At 33.2% G+C, this 24740-nt stretch overlaps 2 protein-coding genes across 4 annotated transcripts; one reads left to right on the forward strand and one right to left on the reverse strand.

Annotated features, from left to right (window-relative positions):
* Positions 1-1831: 1831 nt before the first annotated feature.
* On the forward strand, positions 1832-9847 carry LOC114177983 (tubby-like F-box protein 2). 2 transcript variants are annotated; one of them, XM_028063620.1, is made up of 5 exons: positions 1832-1985; positions 7627-8002; positions 8080-8167; positions 8643-8772; positions 8867-9847. In XM_028063620.1, the coding sequence occupies exons 2-5, from the start codon at positions 7649-7651 to the stop codon at positions 9537-9539; spliced, it is 1245 nt and encodes a 414-aa protein (XP_027919421.1). In that variant the 5' UTR covers positions 1832-1985; positions 7627-7648; the 3' UTR covers positions 9540-9847. The 2 variants fall into 2 exon arrangements, with proteins under 2 accessions (XP_027919421.1, XP_027919419.1); XM_028063618.1 differs by lacking the exon at positions 1832-1985 and adding an exon at positions 2031-2307.
* Positions 9848-14972: 5125 nt separating this feature from the next.
* On the reverse strand, positions 14973-18303 carry LOC114179103 (anaphase-promoting complex subunit 10). 2 transcript variants are annotated; one of them, XR_003603430.1, is made up of 7 exons: positions 18018-18303; positions 17881-17941; positions 17701-17793; positions 17557-17627; positions 16542-16646; positions 16270-16455; positions 14973-15222 (listed from the first exon to the last, which is right to left on the reverse strand). XR_003603430.1 is itself a non-coding variant. In XM_028065322.1 (6 exons), the coding sequence occupies exons 1-6, from the start codon at positions 18194-18196 to the stop codon at positions 16386-16388; spliced, it is 579 nt and encodes a 192-aa protein (XP_027921123.1). In that variant the 5' UTR covers positions 18197-18303; the 3' UTR covers positions 15959-16385. The 2 variants fall into 2 exon arrangements, 1 of the variants encoding a protein (XP_027921123.1); XM_028065322.1 differs by lacking the exon at positions 14973-15222 and having other exon boundaries at positions 15959-16455.
* Between the last annotated feature and the right edge of the window lie 6437 nt (positions 18304-24740).

Consider the following 24740-nt stretch of genomic DNA (forward strand, 5'->3'; position numbering starts at 1 on the left):
GATTCTAACCACAATGTATAAATATAACATTATCATCAATGTTATTTGTTTTTCCTTTTAAGTGTTATTTATATTTAAGATAAATATGTTTTTGGTTTTTATATTTTAGTAAAAATTGTTTCTCTTTGAAATTTTGACGTCTCAAATACGTTTCTCAACTAATACTGAAGCAGAAATATGTCAAACGGGGATAAACAATTCAAATGTTATAATGAAACAGTTTGAAATGTCAAATACACTTAACAAAACTTTGTTAAAAAGATTACATCCACATATTTCTAAAATTTTGAAACTAAATTTGTCAAAAATTTTGAAGATAAACTAATTTTAATTTTTAATAAAAGTCAAAGGATTAAGTACATATTTAACCCTTATATTTATTATAAATCATTACCTAATACAAGAAAGAAAGAAAGTTAATAATATAGACAATAAATTATTAAATATTACACTCAAGTTGAAGATAACACATGTTTAATTATAGTGGACTAGAGAATGAGAACGAAACTATTTATGATAATATTAGTTCATCACATAGAGAAATGAGATGAAATACCAATACTAAGAAAAAAATATAACCAAAATGTAATCCTAATCCAAACAAAATCACAAGTAATTTTTATGTTGGATTTAGATATATCTTTAATAGAATATCTAGGGATATGTAGGTTGGGTTCGATATGGTTTGTACAAATCTAGTACCCAACCCATTAAAAATATCAAGTTGGGTTTCTACAAATTCTTTGTGTTAAGCCCAATCCACTATTTTCCACTTTTAAATTTGATTAATTGGGTTAAGATTTTGTTAAAAGTTATAATTTTTAATTATCAGTATGATTAAAATATAACACCATCATTAAGAAAATTAATTTAATATTTCAAGTAATCTAATAAGTCACAATTTTGTCTAAAAGACACGAAAATGAAAAACCTACAATTTCTTCTCAAGTTATTAATACTAAACTTGTCACCCGACCTATATAAGAGTGAGTTAGATACATATATAAAAATGAGTTAGATACAATTGACTTAATAATAAATGAAACCCAACTCAATAATTAATAGTTATACAAAAATTAAACGGAACTATAATATCAATACTTTTAATAGTTATATATATGTTAATTAGTATTTTTAGTCCATATATTTGTAAGAATAATTTTTTTTTTATATTTATTTTGAATCAATCTTTCTTTAAATCAACTTTAACACCAACAAATCAGAATTAACATCCATCTAAAAGATTTAAAAAAAAATAGGTTCACATTAAATAAAGAATAAATAAAAAAAAACATTAAATCATAAATATAGGAGAAAAAAAAATATGTTGAGTCTTACATCTAATAATCTAATAATTGTACATAATAATATATTGGCATATATCTTACTATTATAATAATAAGTTATTATTATTATTATTATTAGAATGTTACAAATTATAATTATAATTCTACTAATTTAAAATTTTTATTACACATATCAAAATTCACAACATGATTTATTTTATATTTAAAATGATATTATCACGATTTGAACCTTAGATAATTTGGTTAAGGAATATAAGTTGCAAGATTGATTGGTACACAATTTCTATTTTTATGTGATTTTAGTTTATACATTCTATAAAATTTACAACTAGTTTCTATTTATTTATTTATTATTATTATTATATGTTATTTATTGTAAATTTTAGTTATATAAATATTTACTTTGTATAGCACATGAGTTTATTATTATTCTCTAGCAATAGTCAGAAAAAGGCCACGTGTAGGGAGTCACACTTTATGAACAGTGGAGATTCCTGCACTAGATTTCATCCAATAAATAAATCATGCTTCACTTTTTCTACTAAAAATAATTTTAAAAAAATGGTGGAAAGATAATGTGCATCCGTTTCAAACCACACGTTTTTGCGATCTTATTTTGGACCCCCGGTGGCGGTAGCGGTGGCCGGTGATTGATAGTGGCGTTGGAGTATAACATGGGTAATACTCCTTTCTCCTTTTACTTTCTCTACAAAATCAGAGAACACTGTTCTTTCCTTCTTCATATCGGTTAATCGTGTTTCTCTGTTTTTACTGTTTCTGGATCCGTATTCTAGAAGCTTTCTTCTTTTCTCTCACACTTTTGCTCGCGACCTTCTGAACTCTCTCTACCATTGATAGGAATTTTCATGCTTTTCTTTTTGGATCAATGCTCTCTCTTCGTTTTTATTATTATTTTTGGTATGAAAATAGATTCTCGTCTATTAAGTTGATTTCAACGACAGAACGTGTTACATTTTGTAAGGACTGCAGAGTTGATGAGGTTTTTTTTTTGACACTGCAACATTTTTTGTTTTGTTTGTATTACCTTGTCAGTAGTAAAAGCACAAATCGTTATGATATTATTAAATTATTTTGATTATGACCCAATATTAGTTAATTTTGGGGATGGCTTGTTTCTAGTTGTTGTCTTGAAGTTGCAAGCATTGAATATATAGCCATGTCTACGTGCTGTGTATGTATGTTATGTAGGAGTGAGATGATTATTTATTTAGGTAAACTACTCGGTCCTTATTTGTATAACCTTCTGTATAAATACTTTTAGGAGAAGGGAATATGAACTTAAGAGCGCATTTAGTTTCTCTTCAAGTTAAAATTAACTAGTGTACCTTAGCTTCTGGAGAAAGTTAAACGCATAAGTTGATCTTAGCTTTTTTTACATGCTTATGAAGAAGTTTATCTAAACAGGACCTTTATTTAGCACTCGTTGATACTGTAAGATCGACTGTAGTAAATTAAAATAAAAAACTTATCTTGACTTTGATAAGTTTCTCTGGCAAACTTTGTGAATCTAAAATGTACTTACACCAAAGCATAAGTATGTACAAATTGTGATTGTTTCTTTATCAGCTTTTGGCTTTTTACTTCTTGTTAGTAACAACTATAGTGGAATTGTTAGTATGTGCCGGTGTGTCATTGTTTCAATTGTTCTTTTCAGCCCAGTCAACAATTGTATGTTTTGTCTCAAGTATTGCTGTATCGTCTGTTTGTTCTATCTTTCGGAGAGTTTATCCATATGACCAAAATTTTGTCTTTACCATGTTTTAGTATCATCATCTGTACTTGGTGTTTGAGTCTACTCACTGTCTATTTTGTTCTCTAGCTGTTTCGTGACTGATTTCTGTTAAGATCAATTAATATGTTATGTTGTTAAGCCTTGTATATAGTCATATATCCTTGCTATGGTTGCATAACAGTTTATGAGAGTATATTTGTGAGATTACATATTTGAAGTTTGTTGTAACTCATCGAGAGAGTATTTTGTAACACTTTGAGAGAAATTGAGAGAGTATTTTGTAACTCTGAGAGAGAACTTGTTCTTGTTGATAGTGTGGCTTTGTTGTGGATGTAGATTGGTGTTGGTTAACACTCTTATTGAACCATGTTCTATCTTGTGCGTGCTTTGTTTCTTTGTTTCTTGAAGTTCTTGATTGGTGAGCTTTACCATTGTATTGACTTGTTTCACATCAAATTTGTTGAAAAGTGGTGACAAAGGTGTTGCCTTACCTGTGAGATGCCATGTTGATCATTGCTTTTAAGTACAATATCAACATATACTACTAGATAGATATACTCAACACTTGTGTGATGGTAAAATATTGAATGATCTGCCTCATTCCGATAGCAAATTGTTGAACAACAATGCTAAATTTGTCAAACCAAGCCCTAGGAGACTGCCTGAGTACCAATCCAAAAGACTCCTCCTAAGCAACAAAACCAGGAGGTTGCTCTATATAGATTTCTTCTCACAAATCACCATTAAAAAAACATTTTTGACATCTGGTAGATAAAGAGGCCAAGGTGGAAGAGCAACCATTGTTATGAATAAGTTAACACAGACCATCTTTGCAACTGAAAAAAAAGTGTCACCATAAAATTTGTAAACATATACCACCTCTTTGGCCAACCACTAACCTCAATGATGATGGTGAACAACGATGGTTAACAAGGCAATAGCAACAAGAGCTTTGATACAAACTTGAAATATGGTACGAAAATAAAGAATTATTTTATTGATATCAATCACACAAATTACACTCTCATCATCTCTATTTGTAATAACCAAAATCTTTGAAAAAGGTAATACAAATATGTTGAAATAAATAGAAAGGTTTTGAAGATATTTTTCCATAATTACTATGGAGATATTAAAATAATTTTTTATCCTAATAATCTATTATTTACAACATAGAGGTGATGCAAAGTTTGTGATTGTCATGAAGGGTATGAGGAAAAATGACTTGTATTCCTTGGAGGGTACTATATTCACTGGTTTTGTGTTTGTTGGTGAGAAAAATTGTTAAGAATTGAATTATAGCACAAAAGGTTAGTTCATATGGTGAAAGAGGTTTGGTTGAATTACAAAAGCAGGTGTTATTTGCTGATAAAACACTTGAGAAGTTGAAGTGTTGTCAATACCACGTTTGTGCTAAAGCCTATAAGGTCAAATTCAATACAACACAACAAAGAACAAAAGAGACTTTGGATTATGTTCACGATGATCTCTGAGTACCATAAAGAACTCTGTCACAGTCTTGGACAAGGTATTTCCTATAAAGAGTAATGATTACTAAAGGAAATTATGAATCTATTTTTAGAAGACCAAGGATATAGCTTTTGAGCATTTCAAGATCTAGATGCGACTAATGGAGAATGAGACGGGGAGAAGAGTAAAGAGATTTAGAACAATAATTATAGTCTTGAGTTTTGTTTAGAGGTATTCAATAACTTCTGTAAATAGAATGGTATAACATGACATAGAACTATGGTTGGAATTGCTCAACAAAATGCCCTAATAGACAGATTTGATAGGACCATTTTGAAGAGTGAGATGTATGTTGCATAGTGCAGAGTATCTTTTGGGTTGAAGCAATTGCGATTGTTGCCTATTTGATCAATCAACTACTCTGGAGAGAAAGACTACTGTGGAAATCTGGTTAGTTCATTCTCCTAACCTTAAAAATTTGAGAATCTTAGGTAAGATAAGCTGATAGTAGGAGCTGGTAAATGCATGTTTTTAGAATATCATGAAGGGGTGAGGGCATACAAAGCATGGTGTCTTGAACTGAGATTCAAGAAGTGTATGATCAACTATCATGTTATTTTCAATGAGATTGTGATCGCTTATAAATCAAAGGTTTTTGAGTTTGTTGACAGTCGAGATGCTGAGAAAAAGAAATCTATCTTTGATTGAGGTAGTGCCAAGAGCTTTCTCTGATTTTCTTTTGACAGACCATGATGAGTTTGGAGAAGATCTTACTAAAGAGCACCAAGTTGATGATGGTTAAAGTGTAGCACAAGGAAGGACAAGGAGAGTCATCAAACCACCAGAAAAGTATGAATATGCAAATTTAATTGTATTTTCTCTTGTGGTAGCCAGTGAGGTATTTTGTAAGATGAACCCGATTGCTTTAAATTTGCTTTAGCAAGCCAGGAGAAGAAGGAATATTGAACAACATGAATGAAGAGATGAAGACACATCATGATAATCATACTTGTAGGTTGATAAGGAGACTTGTTGGTGCAAAGATTGATCAGTTGTAAATGGATTTTTAAAAATAAATGATGAAATTTTAGGAATTGACCAGGGAAGGTTTAAGGGAAGATTGATTGCTAGAGATTTTACTCAAAGGAAGGGGATTCATTATAATGACGTGTTCTCCCCCATAGTAAAGCATAAATCCAAGTAGATACTCATATTTGCCGAGTTTGATTTTGAATTGGAGCAAAAGGGTGTCAAGACTGCCTTCTTGTACGGAAATCTTTAGGAAACCATTTTTATGAAGCAACCATAAGGGTTTGAGGTGAATGGTAAGTGTGTTTATTACTCAGATGGTTTCATGTGAAACAAGTTTGATAAGTGTGTTTATTTCAAACTCTTACCTGACAATCACTCACTGTAATATTGTTGCTCTATGTTGATGATATTTTTTAATAGAAAGCAGTAGTAAGTCTGAAGTTGAGAAGGTGAAGATTGAGTTGAATAGTAAATAATAAAGTAGGTCTTTGGGATTGAGATCATGGGAGACAAAAAGAAGCTATTATACCTGGCTTGGAGATCCACCTTAAGATTGTCTTTGATAAGTTTGGAATGACAAACTTGAAAACTGTTTCTTCACCTTTAACTTAGCATTTGAAGCTAAGTTGTAAACAATATCCTAAGACAGATGAAGAGTGTGGTTATTTAGATACAATTCATATGCAATCTATGGTGTATGCAATTATTGCACTTGACTTGATACTGCTTATGTTATGAGTATTATGAGCAAATTTATTTCAAATCTTGGGTAGGAAAACTGACAGACTCTTAAGTTGATTAAGTTATGAGGCACTTGAAGGGGGTCTCATGGCAGAGTTCAGTTTGTGGTGGAGCTAGAGTTACTGTTAGATCAATTGCTTTGGTACACATTTTAGACTCAAATTATGTTGGATGTCTAGATACTAGGATATCTCTCGCAGGTTATGTTTTCATTACTTATGGCTATTAGTTGGAAGACAAGTTATAGAAGGTGTGGTTTTGTCTACCACTGAAGTTGAGAATATGGCCATATCAAAAGTTGTGAAGGAAGCTTGTGGCTCAAGGGTTTTGTTGAAGAGCTGAGAATGCACGACCAAATTGTCATAGTGCATTGTGATGACAGTTATCAAAGAACCAAGTTTGTCATGACTGGCACTAAGTTGCATTTTGTAAGAGAGGAGATTGCCAAAGAATTTGTGAAGGTGAATAATATTTCAACAAACTATAGTCCCTTTGATACGATTACAGAAATGCTTCCAAACTTTAAGTTCTACCATTAGTTGGGTATGGTTGGGGATTAAGTGTTGTTCTGGGCTTGTACATGTTCCCTGTCTAGTGTTAGAGAAGCTTGTTCATGAACCAAGGTGGAGATTTGTTGTTTTTGGCTCGGTCAACAAGATGTATTGACTATCTCTAGCATTGTCATATCACCTATCTATTCTATCAACTGCAGAGTTTTTCTTTAGGACCAAAGCTTTAGTCTGTATTGTGTTTCAGTATCCTCATCTATACTTGGTGTTTGAGTTGCTCAGTGTCTGTTTGTTCTCCAGCTGTTATGTAACTGATTTCATTTACAAATCAGTTAGTATGCTATGTTGTTAAGGCTTGTATATAGTCTTTTATCCTTGCTATGGTTACATAACAGTGCATGCAAGTGTGTTTGTGAAATTACGTACCTGATATTTTCTGTAACTCATTGGGAAGTCTCCTTAACTCTTATGAGAGATAATTTGTTCTTGTTGATAGTTTGGTTTTTTTGTGGATGTAGAATGGAGTTTGTTAACACTTTAATCGAACCATGTTATATCTTGTGTGTGCTCTATTTCCTGGTTCTTTTCTTGTTCGTAGAAATTCTTGGTTTCTTCATTGTTACGATCTGGGCTTTCTTTATTTGTGAGCATTCCCTTAGAACTGGCTTGTTTCACATCAGTTTCTTTATCAGTCTTTGGCTTTCCTATTCTTGTTGGTATAAGAACACTTCAGTGGAATATATTAAAGCATGTTAGAATGGAATGTAGAAGCATTTTAATTTTGTTTGGATTGTTGTGGTTTTGTGCTGTGAAGAGGATTGGTAAGCCGTGAGAACATGTTGTTGAGAAGCATAGTCCGTGAACTCAAGGAGATGAGAGATGGAATAGGAAGCACATCTAAGCGAAGTGCAGAAAGCAAGCTTCGGCTCAGTCGAACAAAGTCACATATTGCTCCAGATGTTCTTGCAACTACATTTGAATTTATTCAACAGGGACAATGGGCAAATCTTCCACAAGAATTGCTTTTTGACATAATCCAGAGGGTTGAAGAGAGTGAAACATCTTGGCCTGACCGAGCTGTTGTTGTCTTCTGTGCTTCTGTATGTAAATCTTGGAGGTCGATTACAAAAGAGATTGTCAAGACTCCTGAACAATGTGGAAGGATCACATTTCCTATTTCATTGAAGCAGGTAATAAATCCGTCACCCTAATTCTTCCCTACTCTCTTACGTTTCTTATGTTCTTTTCCTTTTGTGTGTATGGATAGCCTGGTCCACGTGATTCTCCAATACAATGCTTTATAAGGAGGAACAAAGAAAGTTCTACATATCTCTTGTACTTTGGTCTGGTACCATGTAAGTTATTTCATTGCTGAAACCTTCCATCCTTTTCTAAAATGAACGGATATCATATTTCTCAACTTTAAATTGATCTTTAAAAGATTGGCATTAGTGTCTATGGATGTTAAACTTCAAGAGTTATTTTATAAATATTTTATTGTCATTTACTTTGTAGGTGTCCGCATCATTTTGTGTCTTTATATTTCCTTTGTGAAATTAGCCACTTGGTATCAGCATAATTGTTAACATTAATATAGTGTGTGGCAGAATGCACCTTGCTCGGATATAAAATCTTACCTATATATATAACTTAAATGGTGCTTGATTAAGATAGAAATGAACTTTAAACCTTTTGATGCAGTCAAAGCCAAAATTTTGCTTTGTTTTCATCCTTTCATGATCTGTTTGTTGATCCGTCTCACTGAAGTTTGATGGAGAACGAGTTATTGGTATTCTATTTGAGAAGCTTGTTTTGGCTTTAATTGTACAGCAGAGAATGACAATAACAAGTTGTTATTAGCGGCCAAAAGGATAAGAAGGGCAACAGGCACTGATTTTATCATATCCTTGGCCACAGATGATTTTTCTCGAGCCAGCAATAAATATGTTGGTAAACTGAGGCAAGCTTTTGGTCGATAGAAACCTTACCTTCTTTTCAATTTTCTCCTTGCTTCTTATGATCTTCTCTAATATTTGATGTTGTACTTTTGGCAGGTCCAATTTTTTGGGTACCAAGTTCACCATATATGACAGCCAACCTCCCCATGATGCTGCAATTCAACAAAATTGTCAATCTAGTAGAAGATTTCATTCTAAGCAGGTGTCACCAAGAGTTCCAGCTTGTAGCTATCTTGTTAGCACAGTTTCCTACGAGCTGAACGTCCTTTGCACTAGAGGGCCGAGAAGAATGCATTGTGTCATGAACTCTATTCCCGTCTCAGCAATTCAGGAAGGGGGCAACGCCCCAACTCCGACTTCTTTCCCTCAAATATTTGATGAACCTTTTTCTCCATCACCAGCAGCGAAAGAAAAAGTTCCAGTCCCCGATTTAAACTCTGCAAGCTTATCAGAGCCACTAATATCGACCCAAGTTTCAACTGAGCAATTAGAACTGAAAAACAAGGCTCCACGATGGCATGAGCAGCTACAGTGCTGGTGCCTAAATTTCAAGGGCCGTGTGTCTGTGGCTTCTGTTAAAAACTTTCAGCTTGTAGCTGCTGTTGATCCATCTCATAACGTTTCTGCTGAGGAGCAAGACAAGGTAATCCTGCAATTTGGAAAGATTGGAAAAGACATATTCACCATGGATTACCGTTATCCGCTCTCTACCTTCCAAGCCTTTGCCATCTGCTTGAGTAGCTTTGACACTAAACCAGCCTGTGAATGAGATTCATCACTTCAACTTGATCATCATCTGCTGAGTTGTTGATTGTCAATCATGGTGGCATGCAGCTGAAATTTAGCTGTTCAGCCTGTGGTAACCTTCCCTTGGATCGGTTGTTGATTCTGGAATTTGTTCAATTTGTTATCTCCTGGTCGCCTAAAATGAAATTGTATGAAGTTTAACGATTTGTGTAATATATGGTCGGGGTATTCCTCCCTCACAAATGTTTTGATTTGTTTAAAGAGCTTAATGGCCATGCCTTATTAATATAAACAACATTACACTATCAATCAATCGATCCGAAATTTGCACGAGAATGAATTTTGAGGTAGTTATTATAAAATATCAATAAATCTGTCCTATTTGGTTATTTAAGATTAGATAACCATGTAAATCTTTTTTTGATGAGTGTACAACTTATTTTCTTGTGTAAATACTGAAATTTTCAGTTGTTAACATTCTTTGCAGGTGTTTATAACGTTGAACAACTCTTTAGCAAGAGCTGAATATCATTACTTATTAACACTCTCAGAGGTGAGTTGCGTGTACTTCATATCTTCGTTTAGCGAGAGCTAAACATCTTTCTCTAAGTGCTCTCGTTCAGGTGAATAACAATTGAACCATTAGTAGACTCGAATTCAGTTCTGTTTGAGTTCAACTTGGCATTGTGATTCAGATTCATGATAAAAAATACGGGTTTGGGTCAACTTGTTACCACACTAAACCTGGCCAATAAGGGTCTGAAACTCACCCCCAAAAGAATCCATGTGATCATGGCATAATGATTATTTTAACTTTTCTATGATTTATTAACTTAAAGAAAAATTAAATATTGAAAAATATACAGGTTTAATTCTGATGGTCGCAAAACGTTTTTTATCCAGCCAAATACTAGCCTACATCTTGTTTCTTTTACTATCTTTTAAATGGTCCTATTAATAAAATAAACTATTGTTACTTCTCATTTGCCACAAGTACATAAAATCACTTGTAACCCCTTTATTTCTCCTTGAGATAAAGAAGGCAATTATTCTTTTTTCTATAAGTCATTTCCAGTCTTTCCAAGTATCTTGTAATTGCCACTTCTAAATACAACAAAAGAGTTGTCTAATTCTAAATTCAAGTTGTCTAAGATACAAACTTTCAATAGAGTGTATATACAAAAATAGAATTAGTTATTGAGAAATTAAAGAACATTTTCTTTATTTATCATTTCATAAATGTTCTAAGATCTAGTATTTATGAACTTGAAGTAGAGTTGCTTGCAAAACACATTAATATTTCACTTAGAATTATTAGTTGATGTTGTAAGTGACATTACTTGTACAGTTTCAGAGAATAAATAATAAGTCACTGTCAAATAATCATGTTTAGATTACTATGTTCTTAATTATAAAAAATCATATTCCAACAACTTTTTACTTAGTAATAGACGTTTGATTGGAACATTAGTATCATAGTACACCCTTAATTACTTTGAAATCATTAGATATGGCTTTAAAGATAATATTTTAAATGTTAATAATTTTACTATACACGATTTATTGATTGAGGTGAGGTAAAATTTTGAAATGTTCAGTTTATTGTAAAATGTTAATAATTAAAATATGAATAATAATGATATTAAATATTTATAATTAAGATTTCCAAAAGATTTCAAATGAATAATCAATTATTCTTCACATTGTTTTCGAACGATCTAGAATTCCTCCACACTTTTAGTTTTGCACGTCTCTAATCTTTTCTCCATATTTTATTTTTCTCTACTTTTTCCTTACGCTTGAGCATATTGACTAGGCTGCCAAAAATGACCAATCTTCAATATTTTCTTTTTGTTTTCATTTCTTATTTTCTTCAATTTTAGTTTAAACATTGAGCTTAGCACGTCTTTATTAGGCTACCAACAACCTATTTTCTTCTTTCCCCCTTTTAAGCGTGTTTACCTAGTTCAACATAAATCCTTCAATTTACTAAATGTTCACTAAAGTTTTCATGAGTCTTTCAAGTCCAATATAAATTGTAGAATATATTGCATTGGAATCTTTGGAATTTGGCCATAAAGATCATTGTTTGACAAGTCTAAGCTATTTTAGTTTGACCCTTATGCCTCATCAAAGTGGTCCATTGTGGTACAAATAAAGCTTAAGAGAAGAAAAAGATTGTCCTATTTTATGATTTAAAACACACGTCTCAGTTAACTAGCAATACTTCAAATAACCTGCAAAGAAAAGCCATCAAGTTATAAACCCCACAACTACAAGTCAACATTCAATTTTATTATTTGGGCCTAAACACATTTCTCTTTCCCTGCCTACAAAAGGTGTATGTCATGCATCAAAATAATTAGTTTTAAAATCAATCATAAATCCATTGACCACGCCTCAAGGAAAAATAATCCAAACAGAAAAGGTCAAGATAGAAGAGACAAGCACATTGTCATGAGATTTTGATTTAGTAAAAGTCATTAGAATCCTGGAAAGAATAAGACAAGTTGTCTGTAGATTATATTCTATGACAGTGGAACATGAACCAATACTAGATAATAGTGCCAATTTCATCATAGTTTCCCGATGAAAAGTAAGTAAAAATGATTATGAGCGGGAAAATTTTTCACACAATGCACATCATTTTGTTAATAAATATAGAACTCTTGAAGCTGATCTTAGTTTCAGATTGTGCATAATTTCTCACTGTATTAGAAACTAAAAAAGGTGTACACAATACATAGTTTATACAATACTACGTAAAATTGATAACTAATAGAAATTAATTGATTGTGAAACAGACAAACTACAACTAACCGATACAAACCACAAGGAAAATATCTAGTAATATCTCCCCATCAAGTTGGGCGATGAATGTCACAAAGTCCCAGCGGACGTGTGATGAAGTGCCTTGGAGAAGGCGTTAGCGAGTTAAGTTGAAGAAGAAACAGGAAGAAAATGAATTAAACCTTGTTAAATCTTCTCACAATTAACATTACAATCAATCTCAATATGTTTATTGTGCTCATGACACACAGGGTTATGAGTTAGGTGAATGGCAGATTGATTATCACAATTATACAGCGGGATTCTACAAACATAAAGATCGTGAAAGAGATAACGTAACCATTGAATATCACAAAATTGGCTACAGCCCGATACTCAGCTTCAAAGGAGGAATGTGAAACAGTATATTGCTTCTTGGTTTCCAAGATCAATGACGAGCCAACAAGACTGGCTAAAGCCCGATACTCAACTTCAGAGTAGAGATGTCAAATAGTAGATTGTTTCTTGAATTTCCAAGAGATAAGTGACAAGCCAAGAAACACACAAAAACCAGTGATAGAGCGTCAATTATCTAAGCAACAAGCCCAATCAAAATCGCCAAAAGTTGAAAGTCTGAGCTCTAAGGAAGGAAAGGGATCCTTTTAAGTAGCAAAGAACACTAAGTGCAACCTCGTAATGAGGATCAAGAAGATTGGACATGAGTTGACTAAGCCCCTGGACAAAATAAGCAATGTTTGGTCGAGTGATAGAAAGATACAAAATGTTTGCCATCTAACGGTTTGTATCTCTAGCTGCATCAGAAAAAGGTTGTCCTTGAGTAGCTTGAAGTTTGATAGAAGGATTATAAGGTGTATGCGCATATTTAGAACCAAGCAACCCACTGTCATTAAGGATTTCTAGAGTTTACTTGCGTTGATTCATGCGAATTCCAGATTTGGATCTTGCATTTTCAAGATCGAGAACGTATCTTAAGGAATCAAGGTCTTTGATTTTAAATTTGGTGTCTAAGACATGCTTAACATAGGTGATTTCAACCAAATCATTTCCAGCTAAAACAATATCATCCATGTAAATTAGTAAGCAGTTAACAAACTAAGATTTTACAAACAAGGCCTGATCAACAAAAGATTGTTTGTAATTGAGAGACAAAAGAATGTTGGATAACATGCTATGCCATTGTCTACTAATTTGCTTGAGGCTATAAAGAGACTTAAGCAACCGACAGACTTTAGAAGTACCAAGGATCGTAAACTGAGAGGAGGAAGCATATAAACCTCCTCATGAAGTTCTCCATGAAGAAAAACGTTATTTACATCTAGTTGCTCCAAAAACCAACCCTTAATATGGCAAGAATAATTATGAATGTAGTGATTTTAGCAATAGAAAAGGTGTCAAAGTAATCTACACCCTCTAATTATGTGTAACCCTTGGCTACTAACTGAGCTTTACCTCTCAACAGTGACATGGACATGATATTTAACCTTGCAGATCCCCTTGCAATCAATAGGACTCTTACCTTTGGGAAGATCAACAAGAGACCATGTTTGATTTTGCTGCAAAGCATGTAACTTAACATTCATAGCCTTTTGCCAAAAATCCATTTTTGAGGCTTGCGAAAAAGATGTGGGTTCAGAAATAGTATTGATAGAAAAAAAAAATTACAAGTATTACAACAATTATAATCGAGAAGATAAGACAAAGGATATACACAAGTTCCGCAGGATTCCTGAAACAGCTAGAAGCAACCACAAAATGACAGTGAAAATCTGCTAGATAGAAAGGCTCGCGCCGAAGTCTAGTGGATTATCCAAGAGGTTGACTTTGTAGAGATTGATTTGGGAATGTGGATGGATTTGAAATGTGGTCATTGGCTACCGTGGAAGAAGTTTATGCAGGAATGGTGACAACGAGAATATGTTGTGATGCAGTTGGGGTGGATATATTGAAAAGTAAAGGAAGCTGATTTGGAGAAGTACCAATTTGTGGGGGAATAGACACAGTCAATGGAAACACATTTTCATAAACAATGGCATTTCTTGAAAGAAGGATTTCATGAGATTGGAGATCATACAAGACATATTCTTTAGTACCTTTCCTATATCCTAAAAAAACAATTTTACGTGCGCTAGGCTAAAATTTTGTTCAGAGATGGAAGCGTACTAGCACAAGCTAAGCAACCAAAAACCTTTAGATGAATCATGCAAGGTGGTTGGGCATAGAACAACTCATAAGGTCATTTGAAATTCAACAATGGAGTAGGCGGTCTATTAATAATGTCAATAGCTTGTTGTACAACAAAATGCCAAAACATTTAAGGCAAATGGGTCTAGTACGAAAAGGCTCTAGCTATATTTAAAATATGTTGGTGCTTGTGTTCAACAATGTCGTTCTGTTGAGGTGTCTCAACACCTGTTCTCTGATAAATTTTTCCTCTTGAATAAAAATATAAAAAAATCAGATAATAAAAACTCTACTCCGTTGTAACTTCGAAAACATTTCAATTTAGTATTGAGTTGTGTTTCAATCAAGGAAATAAAGTGAGTCAAATGTGTCCTGGTTTCAAACTTATGTCTCATGAGTTTGGTCCATGTAAAACGATATAGTTATCAGCTAAACTAAAAATATTTATGTCCGGATATAGAAGGTACTAAATATGCCAAATATCTCCATGAAGAATGTAAAAACTTTAGTGGAATGTGTTTCACTACTGTGATGTGGCAACTTTCTTTGTTTAGAAAAGTGGCAAATGTCACAAGGAGTATTATGCGTATAATGAGGAATAACATGATATGGAATCAGAAACATGACCTAATCTAAGATGCCAAAGAGACACAATGCGGTGATGAGGTTGCAGATTTATCACATACAGTCCCTGGTGCAAGCTTAGCTGAACCAATCATCCTCCTGGAAGTATTCTGCACAATGACACAAGAATCAAAGTCAAAAGACAATTTACAGTGCAGTGTGTGAACTAACTTATGGGTGGAAATAATGTTGACATGAAGTTCCCGTACATAAAGAACATCATCAAGGATTAAAGAATAAAACAACAGTACCATAAATGGAAGTAGACACTTGAATATAATTGGGTACACTTGAATATCATTGGGTAAAGTAATAAAAATGGGAGAAATAGATTTGTGAGAAACAAAACTTTGGAAATTGAAAGTAATGTAGTAGTGGCACCTGTATCCAAAAGCCACTGAGAAGCAATTTTACCGTGGTTCAAATTTATACAATTCTTGTAAGTCAGCAACGCAAAAAATGTCTCCCTAATGAAAATGATGATAAAGGTCTTGCCATACGTTAGAGGCAGTGTCCATCCAGATAATGGATTTGAGAATCGATCCATGCACTGATCCTTGAGGTCATAAGAGAACTGAATGTTTGGCAAAGGTTAAGGCAAAGTGTCGTCATTGAATCTTAACTTGTTCTTAGATTTTAGGGCAAGCTTCATAGCCTGAGCCCAAGCATGATAATTCTTGCCATCTAACATAGGAGAGACAAGAGCAAGAGCTAGATTTTCATTTGAATGGAGGAAGAAAGGATTGGAAGGATTTGTGTGAAAATCGGTATGGGTTTCAGAAGCCATATCAACTGGAGAAAGAATCAAGAATGAGAAAGAGGATGCAGAATATTTGATGCCATCTTAGTTTATAGATTGTGTATAATTTCTCGTTGTATTAACAACTGAATAAAGTGTACACAGAACAAAGTTTATATAAGACTATGTAAAGCTGAAAACTGACAGAAACTAACTGACTGTGAAACAGAAAAACTAATACAACTAACTGATACAAACCACAAGGAAAATATCTAGTAATAGCTGAATCTACAGCTTCTACTATAGAGCACTAGCACAAGTAAAACGAAATATAAATATTTGCGAGACACAGGGTCCTGAATTACTGATGGCCTCATTTACTGATGACAATTTTTAAGAATATTGAAGTGAAATATACTTGAAATTTCGGCCAGTAGTGATTTGGTTTCAGACATTCCAGATAATATAATCACTTAATGAGCAGCATCCTTTGATTTAAGACCAGGTTTCTTCATTAACTCTTTCCGTAAATTCTCATCTTATAGAAGAGTAGGTGATGAACTCCCTTGAAGTAAATTGAAATGGCTGGTGTGGAATAGGATTCCTGCAGCATGGTTACATAGAAAAACGTTAATTAATAAATTTATAACTGTATCCAAGTAATTGTTTCAAAAGTAAAAGGAGACTCACGGTCGAGGCCCATAAACTTTGATTTGCCGCACATGAGTATCCCTTCCATTTAGATGGTTTGACAACACAGCAATTTGCAACATGAAAGTGTTCACAAAGGTATCCCTGTGATTGGTGAAAGGCAATTACAAGATTCTATTAAAAAGTATGCTGGTATCAAGAAGAAGCAATCCTTAAGTTACATTACATTACTTTGGTTACATTACAACCATTGAGGCTTCATTCACTATCAATTTCAGAGTAACAATTAAGGACAATCCAGTGGTTCAACAGATGAAATGAAACAAGAACTGATTATTGCATTCATAAATACCAACAAACACATCTTCAAGTAGCATGACAACGTTCCTATCCTATCTAATTTCTCAGTTCACAATTTGAATAAAACATCCTCAAACCTTGAACATAAATCCAGATATATAAGGAGTAAGAATTCAAAGAAAAATCAGTAAGATTTGAGCAACAAAAGCCCAGAATTTAGTCACTTCTTCAGAAGACCACTAGGCGTAAGCACATCGTATTGCCTCAAACACAATTTAATCAAAACGCACGGTCCATGTTGATCTTATCACTCCAACAATACAACAGTAGCTGTATCCTATTAGATTAAGTCAATTACAAGGATCACATGGCACCTTAACTCTATAAGTGGAATCATTGCCAGTCCCAAGTCTGACTAAAGGAGGAGACTATTAATCCCTCGACACAAGGTTTGTCAAAACCCCAAATATATGAAGTTAAATATAATGTTAAGAGAAACAAATATAAGAGAGTTTCTACACAATACTTTTTATACTTAGCTAGTTTTACCTCTTGTAAAAATCTATTTCATTTTTTTTTTCTGTAAGTGTTTATAGAGAAATTTATTCAGACACAAAATTACAGATATGGTTTATTAGTTTCTTCACTTTCACGAGGTTCCCTTAAATTCCCTACTATAAACTATCATGTCCCCCATTTAAAAAAAAAAAACACACACACACACACACAAACACAATGACCAAAGAACACTTACCTAGGATCAACTCCAGACAACGACAGATAGACCCACCCAGTTGGCTTCACTAGTTCCACGGTCTTAATCTCCTACAAATGTTCCCAAACCCATCATTCATCAACAATCGTAACAACCAAATCAAACCCAAACCAATAAAATTACCTTCAAGTTGTGAAACCCATCACCGGCACGGATGGAAACTTTACTCGGCGTGTAACTCTCGTCCAACTTGAAATCCACGTACAGCACAATTAGCTGCAACAATAAAAAAAAAATTAAAAATTTAGCACTTAGAAAGTAAAATTATATTTTGTTTGCAAGAGGGGTGTGCCGTGTACGTACTTGAAGTCTAACTTTCTTCTGAAACTGAACGTTAACCAAATGGGGTTGCGCTCCGTCGGATCTGAAACCACGAAAAGCGTGATTGAGAATGCGAGTGAAGATAAGAGAAAGAGAGTGTGAGCAAGTGAAGGAGTTACTGCCAATAGGTTTCGAGGTTATCGTCACGGAGAGAGGAAACACCGTTACCGGGCTTGCAAGAACTGACGCTCCAAGCAGCTTTTTTCCCCATCTCCGTTAAGTCATCGTCTACCGTCAACAATTGGTTTCCTCCGCTCAACTTTGTTTCTTCTTCGCCCTCTGATGATTCTGCTGCCATTCCCCGAAACCTCAGACAACCCTATCTCTCTCTCTTATTTTTCAAGATTCTTCAACTACTACAAGAGAAAGCAAGTGATGAATTGAACAACAACGGTGTTCAAAAAGGAAGACCTTTTAGTTAATGTTTTTAAATTTTTAAAAACTGAAATTAGGGTGTGCTTGTGAAAATTTAATTTTGGATTATATGTGTCCTATATGGTAAAAAGGTTCAACGTTTGTTTTTTAAGAAAATATTTAAAAATAAAAATAAAATATTTGAATATCAAAATGATTAGAATAGTTTTTAAATTTAAGGTTAAATTATTCCAAATGTCTCTAATCTTGTAACGAAATCTCAAATATGTCCCCTTATTCTTATTTGATTCAGTTAAGTCTTTATTTTAAAATTTTTTTTCAATTAATTAATTTCTTTCCGTTAGTAGTACATTAACGGTGTTAACTATGTGTCACATGTCATCACATGATTTTATTTTATTTTTTAATTTTTTTTACATAAATAAATTGTCATATGTCCCTCTTATATTGTGTCATGTGGCAGTAGCAGTGTAACATGTCACTATTGGATGTGAAAGGTGTGATGTAGTCTTTTTATTTCTCAATTTGATCCTAATTCTTTAAAAATTGAATCAATTTCATCCCTATATTTATTTTTTATATAAATTTTATAATGGTATTTTTATTATAAGTGATCTTTTTAATAAAATTATGTTTATTTAAATGTATATTTTGCATTGAATTTTATTTAAATATTTGTTTTCACATCCAATAGTGACACGTGGCTACATCACATCGTCTCAACCACGTGGCACAATATCAGATTGACATGTCACAATTTTTATTTTTTAAGAAAAATTATAAAAAAATAAAAAAAAATTACATGCTAACACGTGGCACATAGTTAATACCATTAGTGTACTACTAATGAAAATGACTTAATTGAAACGGAAATTTCAAAATAAAGACTCAATTAAGTCAAATAAAAATGAGGGGATCTACTTGAGATTTCGCTACAAAAATGGGAACGTCTGTGATGATTTAACCTTATTTCAACTTAATTTTTAAAGGTATAATTACTAATTTCGTTCCCTAATTTTTGGTTTGGTTCAATGTGGTCATTTATTATTCGTTGGTTCAATTTAGTCTCTAAATCATTTGAAAGTATTCAATTTGGTCTCAATAAGTTGGAGTTAACACCATATCCATACAAGACACATGTCAAGCCATGAATTTTTTTTTTTTAATTTTCTAGTTCTTTTGAAAAAAATTCTAAAAATTTATAAATTGCCACGTGTCCACGTGTTACCGTCTTAACACGTGGTAGTGGTAATAGTTGTTTTCAATTTAGTCTTCTCCAATTTGAGACCAAATTATTAAATAAGTTTAATTACAACTTATATATACATGTTATAATATTTTTTTTAATATATACATAAAAAAAATTATTGTAACATGTATATATAAGTTATAATTAAACTTCTTCTAATTTTACCTCAAGTTTAAAGATTAAAGATTGACATTATATTCAACTATTTTTTCTTATATCTAAAATGATACATTTTAAATATAAAAATAGGCTTAAATACCTTTTTGGTTCTCATTTTCGTAGTGTTTGTTGCGGATGGTCCTCATTTTGACAAAATGTTTAAAATGATTATAATTTTTACCGAATGTTTGAAATGATCCTCATTTTCGCAATTTGTGTTTTATTTGGTCCTTTTATGTAACACCGTTTAAATAATTAACGGAGCATTGTATAAATTGTATAAGTGACACGTGTTTGTTGTGGATGGTCCTCATTTTGACAGAATGTTTAAAATGATTCTAATTTTTACCAAATGTTTGAAATGGTCCCCATTTTCGCAATTCGTGTTTTATTTGGTCCTTTTATGTAACACCGTTTAAATAATTAACGGAGCATTGTATAGGTGACACAATTTGTATTAGGGTGTGTTACGTGTATTGTACAAGTGTGGTAATTAGATATTTGGAGATAAATAAGTGAGCTAGGGTTTTGGTAAGGAATGTTTGGGCAGTTGGTGAGTTTTGGCAATCTTGTTCCTCCATTCCCAATTGGTGTTGCTGAAATCTTCCTCTTCCTACAATCCCATTATATAGGTATGTTACGATCTCAATCTTCTTCCTTTACCTTTGGTTGTAATCGTTGGAAGCAACCATGTTGTATCACTTCGTGCACTGTTGGTGGTTCAACGAGAAATGGATTAACCCCGAATTGTAGCTGCGGAGAGATGTCAGCTTTGAGGATGACAAGAACTCTAAAGAATATTGGTAGAAAATTTTGGGTACAATCTGTTTTTATTTTTGTGTTAATAATAAATTGGTTTTAATTTTTGATTTATTGATTTACAGAGTGGTGGTTCCAATCATTTGAGCTGCAACTTTTTTCAAATGGTGGTGTTGATGAAAAGGATGATGTCATCATCATGACACAAATGAGGCAAATTAATGATTTGGAGAAGTCATTGAAGGTTGCTGAGAAGAGGCTGCAATTAGTAATAGGGTTCACTTGTGTTGTTATTGTATTATTCGTACTGTTATTGTGTGTAATCTTTTAAAGTCCAATCTATTTTATACTATTGTTAAATGAAGAAATGAATTAGTTTGATTATGTTGACATTAGTCCCAACATGTTCAAAATGACATCTTAATCTGAGCATTGAAGTAAGTGATATTGATCTAAGCTTGGGAAAAATTAAATTGATCTAAGTCTGGAAGAAGTTAAATTCATAACATTAATTCATCCTCATCAAAATGCACTACATCAGTGTTTGGCAAAAGTGAAATTCAACGAAGTTTAAGGAAAATCAAAATGTAGTACATCAATAATGAATTCTGCATCAGAAATTCCAAAAAAAAACTAAGATGTTTGTAGCTGCTATCATGGCCTCCTCATATCAATAACTAAGTCTCAGCAGGTGTTGCAGGCTGTCCATCCACAAGCTTATCTGGGCAATTGTTCCTGTTATGTCCAATCTGACGACATATGCTACATTTTTTTCTATGACCTCCTTTGCTGATTTGTATGTTATCCTTTCTCAACTCTCACTCTTTCAACCTTCTTTTTTTCTTATCATCTTATGTGGTGGATGGACATCAGGGTAGTGAGTTCTTTTCCATAAGACTTCACCATTGACTGGAAAGATGATGGATTGATATATTTCTTCGTAGATGGATCTCCTGAAGCATATTGGTATGAAGTCCTCAATTAAGATCATCTTATGTGGTGGATGGACATCAGGGTAGTGAGTTCTTTTCCATAAGACTTCACCATTGACTGGAAAGATGATGGATTGATATATTTCTTCGTAGATGGATCTCCTGAAGCATATTGGTATGAAGTCCTCAACATTGACATTGATGAAATTCATGGGTTAAATATGTCTTTGGTCCCTCAAGTTTCAGTGAATTTTGGAATTAGTCCCTCATCAAAACTTTATATCAATTTAATCATTCATCTTTCAAAATGCGTGAATTTAGTCCTTTTAACAAAATTTTGTTAAGTTTATCTTACGTTTCAAGCACATTTCATGATAGTATTTAAGTTAACATTGAAGCAAAAATGTGTCAAACAATGTCAATAATTTAAATACTATCATGAAATGCGCTTGAAACGTCAGATAAACTTAACAAAATTTGGTTAAAATGACTAAATTCACGCATTTTAAAAGATGAAGGACTAAATTGGTCAAAAGTTTTGATGAGGGACTAATTCCAAATTTCGCTGAAACTTGAGGGACCAAAAACATATTTAACCCGAAATTCATTGCTGTAATAGCATGGCAGCAAGAGATAACAGTCAAAAGTCATTTCCTACAATTGCAATGTTGAGCATCCACATTCACTATGTACTTATCTCTAACCATGGATATGTGCCTCACTTCAAATAGTTTTTCTCCTGACCAGCTACAAATATCATTACACATATCAGTACACGAATAAGTTGATTGTGTTAGAAAAAGACAAAAACCTAACCTTGGGATCCAATATTTGGTTAACTCTTTTTCCTTATGTAGTCTGTCAAGGACCTTGGGACAGATGTTTCCTTCAAAAGTTGTAACCTTTTTTCTCCTGGTGGCCCACCTTTCCATTAAATAAACTTTGATTTCCTCAAGCATGGTGATTATGGGTTTGCCTCTTGCATCCACTATGACACTATTAAAAGCTTCACTCATATTGTTGACAATTGTGTCGCATATGGCTCGATCACTAAATCTAGACTTGGACCAGAACCTGCATGAATAATAGTGTCAGTATTGATATCAGGTATTTGTAAAGAAATCATGTATTTGTACAAAAACTAGGTATTTGTACAGAAATAAGGTATTTGTACAGTAGAGATACCTTGGAGGTATAACAATAAGGTATCTATAAGCATCAATATTTAACTCTTTAATTGTTAACATCACTCTTTTCCAAACTGATGGGTGTGTGCTCCTAGCAGCCTTCCACATGAGTATCTTTAATTTTTGGACAAAGAATCTTTTTCTGAAATTTGCATACATATGCCTCATGCAAAACTTGTGCTCCTTAGTGGGTAATAGATTCTGAATGTGCAATGATAAGATTATTAGTACTTACAACATTAAACAAAAATTAATAAATTGAACATATATTAAACATACCTTTTGTTGGTCAGACATAAAGGTCATTATCCCACACACATCAATACCTCCAAGATCACCAATAAGCAATTCCAAGAATCATGTCCAAGTTTCTTTGTTTTGAACTTCCACAACAGCATATGCTAAGGGCAGTAACTGATCATTACCATCTCTACCCACATCACTCAACAACTCACCTCCGTATTTTCCTTTTAAAAAATAACCATCCAAACCTATGATGGGTCTACAGAAGATAAAGGAATCTTTACATGCTTTTAAACAGGAGTAAAATATCTGAAAAATTGCTTCATCATTATCATTTTCCACTTTGATTTTTATAGTTGATCCAGAATTATATTTTAGTAATTCATGTGCATAGTCGTAGATTCTTTTATATTGCTCTTTAAATGACCCGTCTACTATATCTGCAGTCATTGCCCTTGCTTTACGAGCTGTTGATATTGACACATGTGTATTCCATTTTCTTAAAGCCCTTTGTCTTACGTCATTTATTTTTAGCTTTGGATTCTCTATTAGAGTTCGGTCCAAGGTTTCACTAAGCCACTTTGCTTTAATGATATTAATCTTGAATTCACTACTACAAGAATGAACATCAAGTAGTTTCCTTAATTGCCAAATCTTACGGCTACGAACATAGGAACAATATGCGGACCATTAACATTTATTTTGTGCACCCAAACAACCAATCCTAACTCGCTTACTATCATTTTTCAAGAATTTCATATTTCTCTCTGCATGAATAGCGTAAGTCCTAATGACATCCTTGAAGTGGTTGTTGTTTAGAAAAACAGTTCCTACTTCCCATTTGTAATCCACCATACTTTTTGGCATTACAAATGTCTGGAATGGACCACATCCTGTCCTTTCATCATTGTTTTCTTCATCCCCAGTTGTTTCATTCTCGCTATCTGGCCCACTAAGTAATTCTTCTTAATGTCATTCATCATCAGATAACTCGATTAAATGACGTGCTCTATTTTCAAATTTACCTCTGTTAGAATCATCACTTTCAGACAGTTTCCACTTCAATATCACCTTCCACTTCAATCTCACCTTCCACTTCAACATCACTATTCAGACCACTGGCATCCCCAATCTCTACTTCAGCAGCCTCTTCATGGGCCTCTACTTCACTACCGTGGTGGACAACAACATCGAACCTATCATCATTTATTGCCCTAAAGTAAATTAAACAGATAAAAAAAATGTATTATTAAGCCTACTTTAACGCAATGGGGGACCACTGCTACAATCAATTAAAAATAAAATAATGAGGACCATTGTTAAGACTTTGGCAAGTGTACCAAGTCGCGCAAGTAGTAACCGGTAAGACTGGGATATCGTTTTCCAAGAGACTCGTGTATACTAATTAAATGCGTAATTAGTGACTAATTTAAACTAATAAATAAATCCATATTTTGAGTTTTAATGTATGAAATTAAACTTTGCATAAATAATTAAAATTGAACTTTGGAAGTTAAAGACACTTAGTGAATGGAAAAGATTAGAAATGATATGACTTGATATTGCCGGGGTTAGAATTCACCAACTATGCTCTCATGCAACTACAATTTAACATCCTCTTCATTAATATGCTAATGTCAACCCACAATATTACTCAAACCCTAATTCCTTAATAGATTGAGCCTAAATTTCCTTATTAAAAACCAATTCCTTGAACTCTTAATAAGTAAATTTGCTTTATGCACAAAGGTTTAAGACAACCAATGGGTCAAGCCCCATTCCTAGGTACAAGCTCCATTGAGTTTTCTTATTCCGAATCTAGGTTTCAAAAGATATTTCCACACCCAATGAACCAAAAATCATGCAAGAGATGACTAAATCAATGCAAGCTTTAAGTGAAGAAATAAGAAGACTAGCAATTAATGAAAGAGTCATATA

Source organism: Vigna unguiculata, chromosome 3 (assembly GCF_004118075.2).
Source record: "Vigna unguiculata cultivar IT97K-499-35 chromosome 3, ASM411807v1, whole genome shotgun sequence".
NCBI classification, from domain to species: domain Eukaryota; kingdom Viridiplantae; phylum Streptophyta; class Magnoliopsida; order Fabales; family Fabaceae; genus Vigna; species Vigna unguiculata.